Genomic DNA, 23,022 nt, shown 5'->3' with positions numbered 1-23,022 from the left:
TTAACCGTTTCAATTGGGACTTGAAAATTCAGGCCAACAAGAATGGCATTGAAAACGACTTTTTTTTTTAAAAAAAAAGTGACGTCGCATCAATTATAACCCATCCTTTTTATTTTGTTCCCTTCGTTTTTCTTTTTTGCTTGTTCCATCATGCTTCATGCAATAAGGTACTCCCTAGCCACCTGGCTATGATATTGCTACATATTACTATAAGTCGGAAATTGGAACACAGAGAGAGAGAGAGAGAGAGAGAGAGAGAGAAGAATCATGGCTTCATTTAGTTGATAGTACTAGTAATTGTTACCCAAGTTTAAATGTCTTCGTCCAATAATTAATATTCCTTTCAAAACAGTATGCTGTAAATTGTAGGAAGAAAGTGACAATTGCTTAAACATTCGTGTAAAATAAGAGACTATTTAAATAGCGATGAAATTATTATTTAACATTAATTATCTAATCAGATATGAAGTGTCATTCTCCTTAGATTATATAATATGCGAAGGGCACTTCATTTGTTTCAAATTTAATTTAAAAGAATGAATCTTCTTAGAGAAAGTTCAAATTATAAAGATTCCCACACTCTCTAAAATAGAACAAAGGAAATAAAAGAAATGCCAATTTATGATTAATAAAACCCACAGATGATACTCCTGGTCCTGACAATCCACAGCTAGTTTAAACCTATATTCACCGCAGAACCTTTGTGTATGTGTCCAACAAATGAATCTATTATTACCTTTTCATCTCTCAAAAATTCCAAAGTAGCCCCTCTTTTTTTTTACATTGTATACTTTTCCCCTATACCCTCCCCTCCTTTATGATTTGCTCTAAAGTCTGAAAATGGGCGTAAACCGTAAACTGTAAAGTGGCAAAGTCAACAAGTCTTCCCTGCTCATCCTCTTCCCTCCCTATATGCATCCACGTGGCCTTTCTCTTTCAGCTAACCATTTTTTTTTGAAGAATTTAAAGACAAAAAAATCTTACACTTCGATCATAAATCTCAAATAATTAAAAATCTTTATTTTCAAAGATCTTAGAATTAACATTTTGAGTTGTACAGAAAAACCACATCACTTCAAAATCCAAGTTCTAATTAATTTTGTCTCCTAAGATATTTCAGAGAATTGTAAATTTTTTTTTTTTACTGAAAGAATAAGGCCAAGTCACGGAGGCATATGAGGCGTGAAGTGGATGAACCGTCAGGATTATTCGCCGTTGTTTTTTAGAGCCACGGTGAGAGGATCCCTTAGCACGTTTTACATATTGTCACTGAGCTGCTGCTGTAAAAAAAGCATGTTTTCAACATTCCAGAAATTGTCCGCCGAGTCCCCGCCACGACTCTGAACCCAATACTGGTGGTGCTGGTTGTTTGGCTCCACGGCTTGCATATCCAAGCTGGTGATGCTATCCGAGTAGCTCAAATCAACCGTTTGACAGTAATCCGGGTTAGGGTTACCCTTATTACCTACCGGAACTCCGCCGTAATAATAATCTGTCAGGTCCGAGATCGGCGACAGCTGAGTTGACCCGAACGACTCTGACGAAGCCGCCGTGCTGCTATTCTCTGTAGTGAAGTTACTTCCGGTGATCTGAGTGGCGCCCCCAAACTCGAAGTTGTTGTGATTGTATGCGGCGCTGGGAGTATTGGCGGCGGTGATGGTGGATATCGGCGGAGAAACGGAGGAGGCGGCGGCGGAAGCTTGAATACGCTCGACCAGCCTGGGCATCCAGAGGAAACGCATGGTGTCTTTGAATTGCTTGCTGTTCACGTCACATTTGAGCTGCTTCGCGTGCTTCTGGACTCTTGTCCTCCAGTAGTTCTTGATCTCGTTGTCAGTCCTTCCCGGCAAGTACTGGGCGATTTTCGACCATCTGATCAGAAAGCAAGCACCATCATGAACGGATCCAGATTGAAGCAAGTAAAGGAGAAGCAGAAATGATAAGATATTTTGAATTGTAACTTAATAAAACACATCACATGGATATTTAATCTGTGGATCACCTGTTTCCCCAGCGAGAATGAAGCTCGAGAATCAGGAGCTGTTCTTCGAGGGTTATGTTTCCACGTCGAACATCGGGTCGGAGATAGTTGAGCCATCTCAATCTGCAGCTCTTACCAGTTCGTTTGAGGCCTGAAAATCATAAAGCAAAAGCAGATCGATCACCTGATTTTCTCAGATTGGTAAAGTTAACAAAGAGAAACTATTAGTGGAAAAGGAAAGAGCATTGTTGGCTTTCCGACTCTTTTCTTTGCAGGAAACTTAAACACACACACTTTTATGTGATTGGGTAAAATTGAAAAGATAACACATAAGATCAGTATCATCCTCGAATTGATTGGAACAGATAGGGATTGAGAGAATGAATGCATAAGGTACCAGCAGAGCGAGCGAGGGAGTTCCAGCGACCTTCGCCATGAGTGGCAATGTAATTGATGAGGGTGAGGTCTTCGTCGACGGTCCAAGGGCCTCTCCGGAGGTCCAATTCGTCGTCGTTTTGGATGTTGCAGCTGCTTCCTCCTTTAATGCCGCCAGCTTCCGAAGTATCCATGTCCATATCCATCAGGCCTCACTGTTTGATTGGAATCGAGAGCCTCGATCCACCCAGAAAGGCAGCTTTATTCTGATCTTAGTTTGAGAGAGAGAGAGAGAGAGAGAGAGAGAGAGAGAGAGAGAGAGACGATGGATGATGGAGAGATTTGGATTGTTACAGGGGGAGGATACACGAAGCGCGGGCCTTTTTATAGATAGCGAGATATTGATTTTTGATGCGCGACACACGAAATAAGATATATAGATACTAGAGTGGTATTTCTATTTACTATTTAGTTTCACTTGGATCGGGGTTTAGGATCCCATCCTTTTAAGGCAAACTAAGTTTTTAACATTCTACTACTCCTCTAGTGAAAGAAACTTGTTTATGACTGATCAAGAGATGAGTTTTATTGCTAAACAAATTCAAATTAAAAGATTATCTTCAATTAGATCTAACCATATTTGAATTCGACTACATGAAATCATATATATATTATTTTGTAAAAGTTATAGTCATAATAAAATGAGAAACTAATTTAGATAATAAAATTAAAAAACGTATGTAAACAACAATAATTGGATTTATTAAAAAGAACTAGTTCTTTATAATATGATGAATTAAAATTTGAATCTTTATTAGGGATTGTAGGCACATACATTTTATATCTAATCTTGTCTTTGATGTCTTTGATTGGTTTAATTTCCTCAATTAGAAAAATACTAAGTGCACACAAAATTTAAAAAAAATTGGGGTGTGATGGGTAGTTAAACTATTTAAAGCTCAATCAATCAGAACAAATAAAAGAGTGAGAAGAAGAGGAATCTAGGCCCATTTGGTTTAACTGATTAATAAAGTTGAATTAACTTATTTTAAAGTCTTAAGTTCAAGTTTCATGATATATAACTGTGTTAAATAAAAATGTTAAATATATCCCTGTTCAAGTAGTGGTTAGTTGCCATGAGCAATAATGATCTTATAGAATGAGGAATTTGATTAGTTTGGATGGATAATGGTAATATTTCAAGATTCTTAGATACTGAATAAAAATAAAGAAGAAGAGGAAGAAGATCATGTTAAGAGGCCGACAAATGCTCGTCTAGTTGATAAAAAGTTAAACAATACAATAAATATCACCTGAAGAAACAAGGAGATTACCATATCCCATTGTTGATATGAGAATAGTGTTGATGATAATTTAAAAGTATATATTTGTAAATACTTTTTGTATTTAAGGGCACGTTTTGATTTTATAAGCCCAAGATTCAACTTACATAAACTTTATTATATAAAAAAGAAATCTTAGCATAAAAAAAAATCATGTTAAGACTCCCGTTTCAGGTTTGATAGTGTTTAAATATGATCTAAAATCTAAATATTGAACAGTTTTTTTAAAAACACATAATGAAGCTAACTATACTGCAAATAATGATTGATCTAAACTAATGAAAGAGTTTTGGCCATAAAACTAGACCGTTTTACTTTAAAAATTTGAGTGTCTTTTATAAATCGTTTTAATACATTTATGATTATAGTTTTAATTAGTGCAGATAAAAAAGTTATTTTCTGTTTCTATCAAGTGAAGCTGTTTCTTTATCGCCGGATATTGACACATTTAGCCCCAACTCTACTTTTGAGTAAGATATTTTGGGCAGCAGTAATAACAACAATAACAATAAATAAATAAAACAAAATAAAATGGGTTAATGATGAAGGGTTGGAAGAAAGAAAGAGGGAGTACGAAGTTTGACTTGAGGTCTGCTGGGTTGTGAGGTTGGATTGTGTGGGCGTGCCAAACAACGAATCTTATCGCTTCCTTGCATCAGGGCTCTACAGGTGGCATGAAACCCGGATAAGCCTTGGCCCGCCTCTGCCGGGTTAGTCAGGCTGTTTGGGGTAGCGCGTGAAAAGGAATAAAATCTTAGTGTCTGTTCAGTGTTCCAACTATTTCTTGGGAGGGACAACGTTACTTGAGAAAGAATAACTCTTTGAACAATGTTTAAATACCAGCTGTAGAGATATTTTAGATAATTAATAAAAAAAAAAACTACCTGTTGGAATTGGGCAAAACAATATTTATGTTATTAAAAATTATTCAAAAAAGCTTTTACTTTCTTTTGCCTTATCTTTATTAACAAATATCTATAATTATTTTACTGAAATTAAGTAGAGGTAATTAAATCATTAACTTTGTTTAAAAATAAAATAAACTTTTAATTTTATTTATATTTAAATAAAAAATTTATAATTTTACATTATATCAAATGAGTCTAAATAAGAATAATATAATTAATACTTCATCAAATATTTTGTATTTAGAGTCAAAAATTCAAGTTGGGTGGACTCAATTCAGGCAACGTATGAAAAAGTTCAGGTAATTAAATTTGACCTATATACCAAAATTATCATTTTCCATATTTTTTTAAAAAAGTTATTTTTTATTGTTATATAAAATATAAAATATGTTTTTTCAGAATACTTACAAAATGTAGAAGGCTTAACTTTTTAAAAAAACACTGTAGGTCTTAAAATTTAAAATAAATATCAGAGTATGTTTTAAATATTATTTTAAGTCATTTTATAGGTTGAGACTAATAAAAATATTCATATTTTAAATTTTTTAAGAAAGTATCTATCACCATGTACTCGTATATATAGTCTCTCGATATAAAGTAAGCTAGGAATGAAAGAATGAATTAATATTTAATTTATTTTTTTAAAAATTAAACTCTTATTTGGATATTTAGGTAAAGCCAAAACCCAACGAGGTTTGATCATAATTTTTTTATTATTATTTAGATTTGGCTCAAATTACTAATTCTATTTATAGTCATGACTAAAAAATTATTATAGAAGATGCCTTGTAACAGAAACATGTAAAGTACTTTACTTAGCTACAAATGTAATTTTTAAAATTTCATTTTGTAAAAAAATTATTTTATACTTTCATTTTACGTTACATTTTATATACCGTATTATTTTTATAATCTTTATATATAATTCTTATTATTTTAGATTTTTAATCTCTTTCAAAATGTTAAATTTATTTTTAACTTAATATTATTTAAAATAATTTATAATTGTTATATATTAAAATAATTACTTTTGACTCTAACATTAATTTATAAAAAATTTAGATGATAGTAGTTATTTCTTTTTTGAAAACTTGTGATAAAAAAATAATTTTTGAAAAATAAAATTATATTTCATATTTTTTAAAAAATATTTTAAAATTATTTTAGATTGGCCCAAACTCAGCTCAAACATTCAAGCATTAAGCTAGTTTGAAGTAACACACCGGGGTAAAACATCGACAAAGGTGATATCTGGCCTAACTCAACTCAGATGCACTCATACCCCGCATCACAAAACCTATTAAATTTTAGATAATATTCATTCATACAATGTTCTTACTATGATCTCTTTTAAAACATGATTTATTATTTTCTTTGTGCACTTGGTTATCTTGAGCAATTGTTTTCTTTTACACAGTTTTTGAAAGATGAGTTATTATTGATGATTGATGAGTAATATAACTATTATAAGTTATATATTTTGCATATATAAAAGTAGCAAAAGAAGAATATAAATCTTGTATGAGCTCAAAAAGCCTTTTCATTTTGTATTGGATTCACAACTAAGCTGAATCATCTTTTTCGTGTTTATTTTTTATCCATAAGATTCCAAAATTTTAAAGGAACATATTTTACCATTCATGTCAACCGGTATACAGATGTTGTGCCCGTGGCTAACTTTTAAATCTTCCTGATAAGAGCACATTGGATTTCAAATGTGGATTTTTAAAGAAACCGAAATTCCTTTTTGTTAGGTATTTAATTAATGACATGACTCAAAAGAGGAAGTTAATCTCTGTTGGAAACTTAGCATCTTATAATTCACACAAAGGGTTAATTAAGTTTCTAAATTTCAATAGTTGAATTTATATCTAGTTAATTGATCACGTCTAGATCTTACTACAAATTATCGTGATATTATCAAACTCATTCACTCACACTTAAAATTATTTTTGTTAATTATGCGTGAGTGTCATCACCCACAAGATTTCCAGTTCCACTGGAATTGGACCACCCTTATAAAATGACAGAAATTACAAAAGAAAGTGATTTCGTTTCACTCATATCTCTTCACTAACTAAATAGAAAAGAATATCATTTTTGGGCTGATTTGTTTTGTGCACTGTAGGGAGCTGAAATAAGCGAGAGAAGAATAATGGCGTCTTAAGAGACAACTTATGAAAATTAATTAATTAATTAATTAAAAGAGAATGATTCGCTCATGTGATCCACATGGAATGTATACCAATCTTCATTCTCTTTACATTTAATAAAAAACCGCTCTAATTCTATCTCTGCCCCTCAATCAAAATCTAACCGTTGCTGTCGTCTACTTAACGGAATATTTATTTGTTTTTCATGGAATGTTTTTCATTTAAAAATGATATTATTAGTTAGTGAACTCTAACTCTACTCTACGTCTTTATTAGTAACACAGGTCAATATTAAATTTTTGATTATATATATTATTCTATATAGTTAGGATAGTTATAATTATTATTATTATTATTATTATTATTATTATTATTATTATTATTATTATTATTCATTGATAGATCTTCTTTTAATACATATATCTCATATTGAAATTAATAAAACAAGTCATTATTTTCACAAATTATGATATGGTACCCTGTTAATGGAATTGCTCAATCCTCATCTTCTACTGCTTCTTTGCCATTCTGATCAATACAATGTGCTTCTTACTCTTGTGCAAACCCCTGCACTTGTTACTTCACAACCTCCTTTGGCACAAGTTAATCTTATGATTGCCTCTCCTTCCACTCATTCTCTTAATACATTTTTAACACTAGGTATATTTTACTTACTTTTTTCTAAATGCCTTTCGTCTACCTGGATCATTGATAGTAGTGTGACCAATCATATATGTTCTTTTATTGATCATTTCTTTGAATTAGTTTCTATTTCTCCTATTTCTGTTCAGTTACCTAATAATTTTGCTATTCAGGCTCATTATTCTGAAACCATTTATCTTTCCTTAGATTTTTATCTCAGCAATGTTTTGTTTATTTCTTAGATTGACTATCATTTAATTTTTTTTCAAAACTTACTTTTCACCTTCATTGTTTTTTAATCCTCAATGCCACTCATTGTTTTATTCAAGCACTAAGCTCTTAGAAGATGATTAGTATAGCTAAGGTGCATAGCAATCTCCATATTCGTTAAGATCATGTAAGTAGGTTTTTGTCTTCTTTAGTTTCTCTCGTTACTTCACATTCTAAGTCTGTACTTTCTTTTGACTTGTGGCATCATAAGTTAGAATATGCCTCATTTGTTGCTATTAATATTCTAGGTCAGAAATCATCTTCAATCACTTGTAAACGTACCTTACATAAAAGTTGTGATGTTTGTCATTTTGCCAAACAAAAAAAATTACAATTTCTTGTTAATGTTTCTCACACAACTCATCCTCTTGAACTTATATATATTGATATTTGGGATCCATTTAATATTGCCTCCATTCATGGCCATCATTATTTTCTGACTGTTGTTGATGATTACTCTTGGTTTACTTGGGTTTTTTTTATGAAATTAAAATTTGAAACTATAACTCATTTGGAATGCCTCATTTTATTTCTAGAAAATCAATTTACTCTTGCTGTAAAAATTATTTGCTCAGATAATGGTCCTGAATTCCTCATGTATTCTTTCTTTGATTCAAAAGGAATTTTTCATCATACAACTTGTGTTGAGACACCTAAACAAAATAGTGTTATGGAACATAAACACTTATACATTCTTAATGTTGCTTGAACTTTATTATTTTAAAGTCATTTGCCTTTAGCTTATTGGTCTTATGCCATTTTACATGATGTTCATATCATTAATCATCTTCCTACCCCTATTTTGCAACACCAAAGACTTTATAAACTTCTTTATTATGCATTTTCTGATTTTTCTAATTTTTGTGTCCTTGGTTCTCTTTGTTTTGCTTCCATTTTTATTTCTCATCGCACTAAATTTGATCATCGAGCTAAGAACTTGTTTTCCTTCATTTCCATCTCGGCACCAAAGGTTTGGTATGTTTTAATTTGTATTATTTTTGCAATATTTTCAATAGTTGACATGTCATTTTCTATGAGACCTAATTTTTCTCTTTCTCCATATTCTGCTTCTTCTTCTTCTTCTATTGATTTTCCCTTGCCACAATCTACACCTCCCTTTGATTATCCAAATTCTTTTATCATTCAATCCTCCTTTACTTTTGCGGTTTATGTTACTCTAGATGCTTCAACTCCTATTTCTCTTACTTCTTGAAATCATTCTTTTGCTGATATACCTTTTTCATTACCTTTGTGTTGCTCTTCTCGATCTCACAACCTCCTTCCTACTTGCATGATTATCATTGTTCATTCCTTACCTTAACACCATCTCCTTTCATTAGTCCAAGTATATGTTATCTGCTATCTTTTTTCCTTTTTTATAATCATCTTTCTCCTTCCTACAAATACTTTGTTCTCTCAATTTTTGCTTCCTTTGAGCTTGTGACGTGTGATTAGGTAGTGAACCATCTTGAATGGAGGGAAGATATGTAAGTTGAAATTTTTTCTCTCAAACAAAATACTATATGGATCTTAACTAAATTCCTTATAGGAAAACATCCCATTAGTTGTAAATGGGTGTTTAAAAATAAGTTTAAGGCTAATGGTTCTCTTGACAAATATAAAGCCCATTTGATCACTAAAGGTTATACATAAATCAAGGGGATTGACTACTTTAATACTTTTTCACTTGTAGCTAAAGTAACTACAGTTAGTTTAGTTTTAGCCACCTACCAACTTTTGGCTCTTGGAGCAATTAGATGTCAATAATGCCTTTCTTTATAGTGATTTGGATGAGGAGGTCTATACGGTTGTTCCTCTTGGCTGTTAATTCTCTATCACCTAATACTGTTTGCAATCTTCAAAAGTTTCTTTATGATTTGAAGCATGCTAGTTGCTAATAGTTTTCTAAGCTTACAATTACTCTTACTTCTTATGGTTTCTCTAGTCTATTTGTTAAGAAGGTTGGTTCTTCATTTGCAGTGTCATTGATTTATGTTGATGACATTATCTTGGCTGGTAATGATTCTAATGCAATTTCCAATTAAAAGTCTTATTGATCAATCTTTTGGAATCAAGATTTAAGTTAACTTTGCTATTTTATTGGTTTGGAAATAGCTTGAACATTCTCTATTATATCCATCTGCTAACAGAGATTTGCTTTAGACATTATATTCTTTTTGATTGTGATTATCTTGCTTGTAAACCATCTTCTACCCCTATAGACATGTCTGCCAAATTCCTTAAAGATGATAGTACTCTCATTGATGATCCATTTGCTTATTAATATCTTATTGGTTGTCTATCTGACAACAACTCAACTCGATATTGCTTTTGTTGTCTAGCTATGATCGCAATTTATGTTTGATTCACACAATACTCATCTACAAGCTACTCATTGTTTTCTTTGTTATCTTAAGTCCTCTCCAGGCAAGGGCTTATTTTTTCTTGTTAACTCTGATCTCAAATTAAAGGCTTTATCTAACTCTAATTGAGTTAGTTATGTTGATTCTTGTTGCTCAATTACTAGCTTTTGTGTTTTTCTTGACAAAGCTTTGGTTTCTTGAGACTTGTGAGCTACAATGGTTACTATTTTGTTACAAGAACTTCATATCTCTCATCTTTCTCCTATACTAGTTTTCTGTGATAATCATTTTGCTCTTCATATTGCCTTTAGTCTTACTTTTTGTGAGTGTGCTAAGCATATTGAGCTAGATTGTCAACTTATTTGTGATAAGCTTTAGGTTGGCATCATCCATTTGCTTCTTCTTTGCTCAAAGGATCAAATTGCTAACATCTACACCAAGCTTCTTGGAGCTAGTCCCTTCAATAATCTCCTATCTAAGTTGGGCATATGTGACATACATTTTTTAGCTTGTGAGGGTAACATAGGGCAACATTAGATTTTTGATTATATATATTATTCTATATAATTAGGGTACTTATAGCTAATTTATTTTCTATTATTATTTTATTCATTGATATATCTTTATTTTTTTCTTTGATAGATATTGATAGATATTTTTTCTTATATAAATATATCTTGTATTGAAATTAATAAAATAAGTAGAGCGGGGAATAAGGGCTAGGCTTGAAGGCCCTATTTAAATAAGAGTTTGAGCTTTAAAAATAATTTTTTTAAAGTAGTTGAGCTTGAGAGCTTAGCTTTGATAAGCCCTGTAAAAAAGGATTCAGGCCTGGACGGCCCTTCAAGCCATGTTATATTATTATTATTATTATTATTATTATTATTATTTGTTGAACATGTGTTTGAAGCCAATGACCTGCTCACTTGATTCTACACGTATTATATTATCATTAATATTAATTTATTCTAAAATTAATTTAATATAATTTAATAAATATCAGTGTATGGTATAAAATTTATAAAATTTTTTATTTTTCTTTAATTATTATATTTGTGTATTTATAAAAAATGAACTATTTTTTAACCAAGATTTAAATTTTATTACTAGAATTCTAAATATGTGTTGTTTAATTTCTAAAAAATTATGAGATTTTGATTTTTTAATTTCAAAATATTTTAATTAATTTATAATATTTAATTTTATTTTAATTTTTTTATTTTTTAAAAAAGAGCTTGCGGGCCCAACCTTGAGCCCTTCACATAAGGGTCGAATTTAAAAAATGAGGCTCAAAATAAAAAATTAGGCTTTAGAGCTTAGGCCCTTAAAGGTCAGGCTCGCCCGTGTTCCCACCTCTAAAAACAAGTTACTATTTTCACAAATTGTATTAATTAGAATAATTAAATAAAAGTAAAAGGTTTATGGCTACCATCAAAACCTTATACAACCACCATATATTAAGCCCTCCTCTCTCTGAAAAAAGGCAAAATTAATTCATTGGTTTATATATTTTTAACTCAATTATAATCCAGTTCTGAAGCTATATTAGTTCAATGCAACTCACTTTTTATAATTTTGATATAACTAAAATTTAGTTTCAAAATTTTAGGTCAGTGCAACTTAGTAGTTATAATGTTAGTAATTTAAAACATTAGTCCTTAAGTTTTAAAAAATAACTAGAGTCTACATAATTTTATTTTGTAAAATATAAGGATCAATATTTTAAAAGATCAAAACCACATAACTAATGAGTTGTACTAAATCAAAATTTAGGAACTGAATTTTAACTGAGTCAAATTTAAAAGAGTTAAGTTGCATTAAGTCAAATTCAGAAATTCAGTTTTAAATAAGTCAAAATCATAAAGATTGGCCAAATGACTAATTTTCCTTACTAAAAAATATTTCTTAATTGGGATGCTTGTTAAGTTGAACTCATGATAGTTTTTAAGGAATCGAATACACAACTTTGGGTAAGGGAAAAAAAATCTAATCCTTGTCAATATATTTTAAAAATTTGTGAATTAATTATCCTAATATATACATATACATATAGTATCTTAAAATATTGCATAACTCAAATTTAATATTTTTTAACTTTGTATTCTCCAAATTAACAAATAAATAAACCTCTAAATTAACAAAGAAATTTTCCCCTCATCTTTATATTATTCTCTTGCCAAGTAGCTCTTTTTATAGAACATAGATGGGACAAATGATATCTTTCAAATAAGCATTTTGGTTGTATGTTGGTTTTGGTCTGTCATATTTTTAATTTTACACCCCTCACATTGGAACGTACAAAGTATTAAATTTGTATGGCGTAGGATTTTAAAGGAAGTCTATTAGTTGGCCAAAAATATTATACAGAAGGACATAAAAAATTTAAGTAACTTCATCAATATTAAAAATCTGATTGATATATAAAAATTAAAAGTTATTTATAAATTTATGAAAAACTAGTTCGAGCTATTAGTAGTTAAAAATAATTTATAAATCTTGAATGAATATTTATAAATAATAATATTTAAATTATTAAATATTAAAATATTTAATATGTTAAAAATATTTATTAAATTTTATTTTAACATGATTTTCAGATGCCCAACACTTTTGAAAAAAGACTTCACAGTAACCAACATTTCTAAAAAAAAAAATAATTTAGGGGCAAATTATCATTAAAGGAATTGATTAAAGTCTTACCCGTCACTATAGATGGGTCTTATATACTTGTCACGTCAATAAAAAAATGATAAAATTAATATGTAGCTAATAGAAGAGTTTTTTGCTTCTCGGAAAAATGGTTCAAGAGAAAATTGCCCTAGTTATCGCTACCAGATGTCCTGTGCTCTTCAGAAAAATGTTTAGGAGTCAAAATAAACCTTAACCCTTAAAACATTAGTCCTTAAGCTTTAAAAAATAATTCTGGTCCTTATAATTTTATGTTGTAAAATATAAGAATCAATATTTTAGATAATCAAAACTATAGAATTGAGCTACACTAAATTAAAGTTCAAAAATCAAGTTTCAATTGAGTCAACATTTTAAGAGCTAAGTCACCCTGAGTCAAAATTTATAAATTAACTTTTAAGTGAGTGAAAATTATAATGATTAATTTTCCTTATTACTAAAAATATATCTATATTGAGAGGCCTATTAAGTTGAACTCATGACAGTTTTTAAGGAATCGAATACACGCCTATGGGTAAAGAAAACAAATATTCTAATCCATGATATATCTTAAAAATAATAATGAATTAATCATCCTAATATGTACATATACATATAGACACATGGTATCTGAATATATAAACCCCCACCACACACACACACAACCACCTCATGATAGATATACTCTCTCTCTCTCTCTCTCTCTATATATATATATATATATATTAAGCACACACACACACACGTTTGGGGAAAGGAACGATACTATATATCCCAATATATGATTCCCCCAGTGCCTTTCTCCATAACAACAACAATATACTAATTAATTTTTTCAAAAAAGGGATAAATATTGCAAAGCCAACAAGCTAAAAACGGCACAAATTAGTACTTAGTCACTATTGTTATTATAAAATATACTCACTAATATTTTTTTCCTGTACATCTACATTTGACACCCCCCCCCCCCAAATACCCACACACATATGAAGGACATATCGTCACATGACACCGACCAAAAAGAAAAGAAAAGAAATCGAAAATTTTAAGTGTTGTCTCTTTTGCATTGCATCTGAGACAAGTACGTTAGAGATAATATAAAACCATAATAAATTAAAATTTCAATTAATGACACTCACAAAAACGTTAATTTTAACAAGCTCGATTCATTATCGGTACTTAATTATGAAAATGTGTATCTAAGAATTAAGATCCCATCATTGATTAATCAGTACAAAATCCAGGAGAGTTTTATTATGATATGCAATGATTGGCATGCATGTCCTCATTTATTAGGGAATAAGAGATATGCTACTTATCTTTTTAAATGTTTTCTTTTGCAGAATTATGCAGTGTTTAGATACGTGGTCAGGGGAAAAGCCTAATTATTTAAGTTAGGAGGACGGTGCGTGATGCTGTACACTTGGATGAGTATATATGATGAAATGATTAACAGAAGCTGCTTGCATCTTGCAAAGCATGGAGCCAACAAAGAAATATATAGTATTAAAGTGCTAATTGCCACAATTTAAATTAATGAAGAGAAAGCAACTAGTACGAACCCTCTTTATAAATCCATGCTTTTCATGTGGTGTATATGAAATCTATATATGCAGCATGCTTAGCGAATCAAAAGATAATTTATTTAGCTTTCACTCTTGGCCATATATGTAGATAATATATGTTATATTAATTATAATCTAGGTGCTTAGAAGATTCAAAAATCAAGGCAGCTTCCATGATTCTTCCATCTAATTTATTGCACTGCTTTAATTTTTGTGTGTGTGTGTGTGTCTGTGGATGGTTTCCCTAGTTTATTTATGAAAAAGTAATTAAATTATTTTGAGTTAAATTTGAATCTTTAATCAAATGTAGTAGTTCAAATTTGTGTGTTCATTAGGAATAATAACTGTTTTAAATAATAAATTTAGATTACTTAAAGCAACTTAGCAATCAAATTTTTTAAGAGCCAATATCTTTGACAACTCCATTCCACAACACACTTCACTCGATTTCTTGTCAATCAAAACCTTTATGGGTAGCTTTTTTTGTCACAATGGCCTCTCAACAATAGCACTAATATCCAAACATAAATTTAAAGAAAGAGCTTATTTCAAAAAAAATAATATACCAGGGGAAATAATCTTTTACACATACATACCATACTTCATTTGTGAAGATTCTTGACATGAAACTTCATTTGTTTTTGAACTTTAAATAAGAAGATATTTTTTTCTTTAATTAGTAATATTATTAAGAGTACACTGTAGTGTGTGCATATTCAAAATTTTACTCCTGAAAGTGTGCTTGAGGTATAATTGAATTCAAAAGTACTAATTATGAAAACATGTATCTTTCTGTCCACCGAGGTAAGATTGCTTTTCTGAGGCACTCAATTATATTGTTTGTTTTGAAGTGAACAAACAATATGGATAACCCATTATCAACCTAAATCATGAATGCTAATTATGCTTGATGATATTGTATGTTAAGAGCTTTATTATCTGTGGCAGTTTATATATTATTATTATTATTATTATTATTATTATTATTATTATTATTATTAAATTAAATAGAGACGCAACAGACAGCAAGAGGGGCAATGATTTTGTCTTGTTCACAAAGTGGAGTTATATATTAATTTGTGCAATTTGCAATAATTAATGATTATGGGACAGAACAATTATAAATAACTCTTCTCATTTGTAAAACCAACTTTAGGTTATATATAAAAACAAAGGCAAATTGGGACATGCACATGTCTAGAGAGGGATCCCAATCTCTATTAAAATTATGTGAAAGAGGTGGCATTTCAGTTTGTAAGAAATGTTATCTCTCTAACTTTTTAAGTTAAATTACATTGAGAGAGGTGATGTTTGTCAAATTAAATGCCCTCGCTTTTATATCAATCTTGTAGCATTCCATTAATTAATGAAATACCACTTGAGACTTATTATAGTATTGAATTTTATAGCATTTTATAATCATCACGAAATTAAAAATTTAAATGCCACAAAATCCAAATTCTGTAGTAGTGGGATGCAGCTGTGTGAAAGGGATTTTGCAGCCATATGCAAATGAAGGGTTGTGAGAGATTCTAGAAGAATTATTTAATTAGTTCTTAGCAACTACCCACATAAAGTAAAATGATCTAATCCCCACATAATGCACCATAATTAAAGTATATGGATTAGTTTCCACTAAAATAAATCATTGAATCATACCATTTTTAAGTGATCATCATAGAGATGGGAATAGATTTTTTTTAAAAAAAAAGGAGAAATGGGTCTTATCACAACTCACAAGTACTTAATAAGATTATTCGGCCAAGCTCCGCTCTAGTAAAGATATGTATATTTAGTAAATTAGAATTCAAAGATAAATTAAACTATATACGTTCGTTGTCTTATAGGAGAGATCACAACCTATATATCAATTATAAATAAATTAAAAGCTGTTATTGATAAGAGCCTTTTATATTAAACACATGATAGATTCTTATTAATGATACCTTTTAGATTTTTTTATTTTTTTGAATATCAAAGGCTGTTTTAATTGATAAAGAATAATAAAATTTTAATTTTTCTCTTGAATTGTATTACCCATAAATAATGATAATAATATCGCTCAACAAAAAAAAAAATGAGGGCATCATCATGTGTGTTAAAAATAAAAATTTTAATTTTACCCCTTCTTAAATTGTATTTAAAAAATAAAAATATTTTTTCATATCATGTGCCATATGTATTGCATTTATTTGACATGACAATATTATAACTATATTAATAAAATAATACTTCCTTTGTTAAAAAATGTAAGGTATTTTAAATCGAATCTCACTCCCAATAAAGTAGTTACCTACTTTTTATATTTACTCCTATTAAATACCCTACAATAAATAGAAAGTCACTATCAATATGGGAATTTTTTTAAAAAAAGACAATGATTACACATCAAAAAACTAAAAATACCTTACATTTTTGAACATTCAACTCTGCAAAAAATGTCTTCTATTTTTTAATGGAGCGAGTAATTAATGAATAGTAGAGATTTTGAAAAACAAAACTAGATGTTATGGGATTAATTTTAAACATTTAAAAATGAGGGATGTCATATACAACTATCTCAAAGTTTAAAAAGTTTTTATATATTTTTGCTTTTTGATTAATTAAATCAAATGTCACATACTTCATCCATTCCATTTTTTAAAATTATTTGATGTTTTGTGTTTTAAGATGAATAATGATTCATTAATAAATCTGATTTTAAAATTATTTATCATTATTTCAATCTTTGAATATTTTCCTTTCAATCGATTTCTTATTAAATGAATGATATTTATGGATTTTTTTATAAATTAAAATTTAAATTATATTTAGTTAATTTTATTATTATTCATAATTTAAAAAAAAGGTCTTATAAAATGGGGCAGAGTCCAGGGTGTGTAATAAATCATAATGATTTTTTTGATAAAAATATTTATAGATGAATGACTTGAATTTATTTATGTTATATTTTTTTTATGATCAAAAATCTAGATGAATTGAATTTTGAGAGCTCACCAGGATTAACATATACTTTTAAGTTCAAAAAGTACTTTTAAAAGTACTTAAAAATTATTTATCAACAAAATTCTCAAATTAGCAGTAGAATTTGATTCTGCACCTCCGTAATTATAGGCCAAAAGCTGGACCAACTGTTATGTTATGTTTCTCTCCTACTTTCTTCACATAAATTCTGTCCCAGAAGAGCCTCAAGCTGCCTCCTCATTCTTAATTTCATATTAAAAATAACTGACTAATGGTCGGCTCTTGTCTTCAAAATTAGAAGTAAGAAAAATTGATGCCGCCATCACTCCTACGACAAGTGTGCCTTTTGGCTTTACATATGTTTACATTTTGCTCATCTAAATATACATTCAACAAAATAATCGGTTTAAATTTTTATTTATATTATTTATATATTTAGAAGTTGGAGTTTCGCTGATGAGTGATGTGGTGACAGGAACAGGATATTATTGTGAATAATGTATAGGCAACTTTGTAATTTTTTTGAATAAATTTATAAAATAATTAATTCATAAAAGCCTGATCTAGCTTTGATGAACTTTAATTTCAGATGCACTCTACTCTATTCATTGTAAAATTAATTTAGATACACGAGTAGTGTAATGTAGCGGTAGACACTCCCTCCGTTTTTTTTTTTAGTCACAAAACATATTTTCACAGAGACGAAAAAAAAAATCGAATATAACCTCAATTTTTTTTAAAACGTATCTATCAATTAAAGATAATCTTTTGGCAAAAAAAAAAAGATAATCTTGTTTGAAATATAGTCTAACATTAAATGTAAACACCTCTTCAAGTGAGAATTCAAACCTTAATTCACATTCATGTTGTGAGAAACTAGCTTTTTTCATTAGATTAGATTCCTATTAGTAAGATTAAAAAAGTGTCCTTGGTGCTCTTCAAATAATCACCTTTGATCACTTCAATTCTTAGATTAAATAAGAGGAAAATAGGAACTAGAACATTTAATATATTCTTGAAATATGAAAAATGTAAAATGACAATTTAGCCGACAAACTAACTATAGGTTCAGAAGCATTTGAGATTTTCAATACATTTTTAGTGTATTTTTACCCTTAAGCATTTAAAGTTGTGACAATCTTCTCCTTGTCATTAACTTTTACTGTTTATTGTAAAATAATAAAATCATCCCAAAAATTGGAAAAAACGTCCAAGATAATCAAAGAAAAGGTCCCAAAAAGGTAGAATTGGAATTTCATAAAATATTACTAAAAATATAAGGCATACATTCTGAAATTCGAATAATAACACAGTTGAATTGGATCGGAATTAGTTGTTATCAGTTGAATTGGAATTAATCGTTAGATGGAATCTAATGGCAGAAGATCATCTCCGAAATTCAAGCCACTTATTACAAATAATTGATCTCGTGCCAAGAACACACCCATTAATTACACGCCTTATTTCCTCTAGAAGAAGGGAAAATTGCAATGAGTAAGCACACAAATGATTATGTTGAATAATTGTTTGAAAAATGAAAAATGATGAATATGTCAAACTGAGTGAAAGGGAAAAATTCGTCACAAGCACGCATATATAGTACAGAGCTAGCATGAATTGCTTGAACTAAGTTTTCAAGCACTCTCTCCGAAATTTTAATATTTAAACGTGGAAGCTAGTCGAATGTCTGTTTTGATAGTAATTAAATGTAAGCCTTTAACCTTTTGAATCTCTCTGTTTCTATTTTTGTTTTTCTCTAAACTATACATATAGAGAGGGATTTTTGTATAGTATATAAGTTATATATGTTGATAATACTCAAATGTACTTTCTCCTTTAAAAAATATAAGGTATCTTTTAATAATATTGATAAATAAATTATTTTATATTTATTTTTAAATAAAATATAAGTAAAGGTAAATATAAAAAGATAATATTAATTTGAAGACAATTAATTAATTTACTATGACAATATTCTAGTAAAAATACTTTACGTCTTTTAATAAAAGGAATAAATGATTAAAAGGAAGGTATTTTTGAAAAATCAGCACGTGTTTTTTTAGAATAAACTAATTTTCTTATTTCTTGTTAATTAGTTATAATTAGCTCTTGCATTTAGGAGCAGAAGGAATAATAAATAAAGTAAAATAAACCAAAGAACGTGTTGCTTAATATATAAGAAACTATGCTTGATTAACTAATAATTTTAAGCTCGAGTCTTACATATATTAAAAAAATTTTGGGAAAGGTTTGCTAGTCTTGTGATCCTACTCTACACCGTTCGAATTAATTATTGTCCAACGTGGCATTAATCAAATGCCAGGTGGCTAGGCACAAAAAAATATTTAAATCTTCTTAAATTGAGATATTGGGGATTTAGGTGATTTTTTAGTACTTTTACTCATTTTATTATTTTTTATAAAATATAAAATATTTTCTTTCTTTCTTAAAAAGAAAACTTTACAAAAATTCACTAATCTCAACTTTAGATAATTTAAATTAAAAAAAAAGGCAAAATGCAATTCAAAATTTCATGGTGAGTGAATGCGATCCGTGTCAGTGAGGAGTCTTCTGGACCAAACGACATTGAACATAGAATTCTAGTTTTCTTAGTTAATTGGTCTTTTTGTCAAAAGATATGGCCGTGGTTTGAGGATTCAAGGCGTTGACGTTTTTGTGTTTGAATTTCAACGTTTAATTGTTCTCCATCAATTGCAGCAATCTCTCTCTCTGTGTACACATTAATTTAATCAACTAGATTTGGAAAAAAAAAAAATTGAAGTGTCATTCTCATAGGTTGAAGTATACGAGTAAAACATAATCTGAACCGTCTTGGACCCGAATTGCTTACATTTAATATGTTAATCGTTTCCAACTTTTCTTCTCCCCTGTTGTGACCTTATTTGGAAAAAAGTAATATTCCGGCAACCATATGAACAAAGGAACACAATGAAAATATGTACGTATGATGATGCAGCAAATTGCACAAAAAAGAATCGAAAATTATATTCATAAAAATTATTATGTAAATTGAGCAAAATTTATACGTACATTAGTCGTGACTAACATGGAAAAAATAAGAAAAAATACTGAAATAATTAACATTAAGGTTAAATAAATTAGTTTAAAAAACCACCAACAGTTGGATCTAGTAGAAAGGGTTAGTTCCTCATAACGTAATGAATCAGAGTTTAAATTCTCATTGAAAAGATCACCCACATTTAATGTTTGACTGTACCTCAAATAATATTATTTTTAATAGAATAATTCCTATAAGCAATCATAAAATAAATAAGTTAGTTTTTTTTCCTAAATAAATAAGCTAGCTTTAAAAAAATTTTTGCTTTTGATACAATGCTATTGTTGTAATTACATAAACAAAATTAAAATAATCCAAAACTCTAGTTTGAAAGGAAAATAGTTTTTATAGAAAATTAATTCGTCTCTCTCTCACATGCATGCTCACATTCACAGAATTTTGCCCAAACATGACAGCGATTAAATCATGAACATTCGACAATGGACGCTAGAGGGTGGAGCATCCAAGATCTTCATCCTTTTTTTTTAATTGTTCGGAATATTTTCTTTAAAAAAAGAATTTAATTAATTTCGAATCATATCTGGATAGAACAGTGAATATCAAATAAAAAAATGCTCATCATGAGATTAATAAATGGATCGAGATATCTGAAAGTTAAAATCAAGCATTCAAGCCATTGCTAATTCTTCGGAATCATGTCTATATCACTAATATGTTTAACACAAAATTTGAGAATCTTGAACTTCATGTATTTTATTGTTAATCGGTATCTCATTAATTAAAAATTTAAAGTACAGTGAACTCCCACAAATATACCCACAAGTATACCCCTACCTAGCTGTGGCGTGAAACAGCTTTAATTCTCTTCAATAATTCAACAAACTCTAAACGAAATTAAGAATGAACAATTACAAATCAGTTAATTACAAAATAAATAAATTGACTGGTTAAATAAAAATTCAGGTGAACATTAGTTATATTCTGGATTTTTAGTATATATGCACATACTCGAACATTGCATTATCACGATATCAATACCCAACAATATAATTATATTTGAGAATAGCTCAAACGATATAAATAGAGCGTGGGTTGTGGGTAATTAATAAGCAATAACCAGGATACAAGTCGTACATAATCGAAATATAAAAAGGAAAAACCTATAAAAGAAAATATAGAAACATAAAAAAAACGATTATACACGAGTGATTTGTTATTGTCAAATAATTTTGATAAAATGATAACAGTCATCAAGGAAGTAAAATATATATATCTGGTTTTAAAAATGAACACAATGTACTGGTTCAACTCATGATACACCTCCCTAAAGTTTTATACCTAACATATGTAATTAATTATATTATTACTCCGCATATATGCTTCGTTTCTTGCTTGACAACTACTAATTGAAGCTGAAAGTTAGTATTAGCTGTGTGTCATGAAATGGTTAGGTCCAAGACTGTGAGGAGTCGCCAAGAAAGTTATTCTTGTTCGTGTTGAGATAGGATTGCTAATTCATTGAACTTCAAGTTAATTATGACGATTATGATATGGCATATATAATAATTCCTTTCATTCCATAAAAAAAAAAAAAATCCTTTCATATTACTTCTCAACTGGTGGTTTAAACATATAAAAAAGTAAACTGAAAATTAACTCCCATTGTTAGGTGAAGACTAATTAAAATAGTAATTCGTGCCTCAACGCTTTCTCACATAATTTTGTTCAGTCCCTCTCGCATTCCATCTTAAAATTAATTGGCATATACCAACCTGTATAATGTAATTAACACCTTGAACCAGGTATACATTTATGTTGGTGTTTGATATCCTTTATTTTTCCCCCAATCTTTCCCCAAATTATGGCAAACCCAAAGAGTACTGGTTGCAATATATATATATATATATATAATTCAATGGGAAAATAAGCCACATCATATCCCTATACTTTAATCATGTTTTGTTTTTAGTGCATATAATTTATTTTTATTATTTCTCATCCCTTCCATTTGATCCTGAAAAAATAGTCACAAGGATCACAATCAGGCCTAAATGGTGTTTATTTTGCTGACATAGACCTGTTGGTGGCACCGGCGGCAGACGTGAACAGCGAACTTCAAATTACTTAAGTCGTACCCGAAAGGACACTGTCCTTAAGAACTATTCCGGCACACCAAGATGACGGACCGATAGTTTCTTAAGATTAAACAAGCACTTCCAGCGGTGGAGTAAGGGAACAGAACAACAAAGACTAAAAGTAAGCACAGACGAACAGAAGGCAGAGGGAGGAGAGAATTGCCTCGAAAACTCAAGAGGCTGGTACCCTATTCTGTCCGCACCTATGGCTATATGTAGCTCGAGGAAGGAGACATGGACGTTGGCTCATAATCATCGGATTAAAGCTTCGGTTACACTCTCATAAATTACATTTAAGCACTTGTCTAGGCGTTACGCAGACGTAAATTTCAGTTAAGCCTTTGTCTGGAAACGTCGGCAGACAAAATGTTTAAAATATAAACTTCACAAAATCGATTTATTTAGAGACATTGGCAGATAAAACATTAACTCACAAAATCGATTTTCAGAAGAGGTTTAATACTGAAAAACTGCCAAGGCTTCAAGTTTAAAATCAAAGGTTTTTGGGTAAGCTAAAAATAATCACTTATTTAATTATTTTTGTAAAAATAACCCAGTAAAAAGAATCCATTGCCTCTTGAACTCGCACACAAGGGGGCAATTGGCTGATTTTCAA

General features: G+C 29.6%; 1 protein-coding gene across 1 annotated transcript; it reads right to left on the bottom strand.

Annotated features, from left to right (window-relative positions):
* Nucleotides 1-584: 584 nt before the first annotated feature.
* On the bottom strand, nt 585-2,695 carry LOC129308049 (MYB-like transcription factor EOBI). The gene is made up of 3 exons (XM_054949021.1): nt 2,379-2,695; nt 2,003-2,132; nt 585-1,872 (listed from the first exon to the last, which is right to left on the bottom strand). Exons 1-3 carry the CDS (start codon nt 2,560-2,562, stop codon nt 1,257-1,259), a joined length of 930 nt encoding a protein of 309 aa, XP_054804996.1. The 5' UTR covers nt 2,563-2,695; the 3' UTR covers nt 585-1,256.
* Nucleotides 2,696-23,022: the final 20,327 nt, after the last annotated feature.

The sequence above is a fragment of the Prosopis cineraria genome, unplaced genomic scaffold, assembly GCF_029017545.1.
Source record: "Prosopis cineraria cultivar Desert tree isolate PC_DT_omini unplaced genomic scaffold, ASM2901754v1 PC4, whole genome shotgun sequence".
NCBI lineage: Eukaryota > Viridiplantae > Streptophyta > Magnoliopsida > Fabales > Fabaceae > Prosopis > Prosopis cineraria.
Note: the sequence above shows the minus strand (reverse complement) of the source record. Positions and strands in the feature narration are given on the sequence as shown.

What these genes read in the sequence shown, in the direction of transcription:
- LOC129308049 (XM_054949021.1), bottom strand. Translation starts at nt 2,562, where the DNA reads ATGGATATGGACATGGATACTTCGGAAGCTGGCGGCATTAAAGGAGGA. An exon ending in CTCCCTCGCTCGCTCTGCTG is followed by an intron (nt 2,133 to 2,378) that starts GTACCTTATGCA and finishes TATGATTTTCAG; the next exon opens with GCCTCAAACGAACTGGTAAG. An exon ending in CATTCTCGCTGGGGAAACAG is followed by an intron (nt 1,873 to 2,002) that starts GTGATCCACAGA and finishes CTTTCTGATCAG; the next exon opens with ATGGTCGAAAATCGCCCAGT.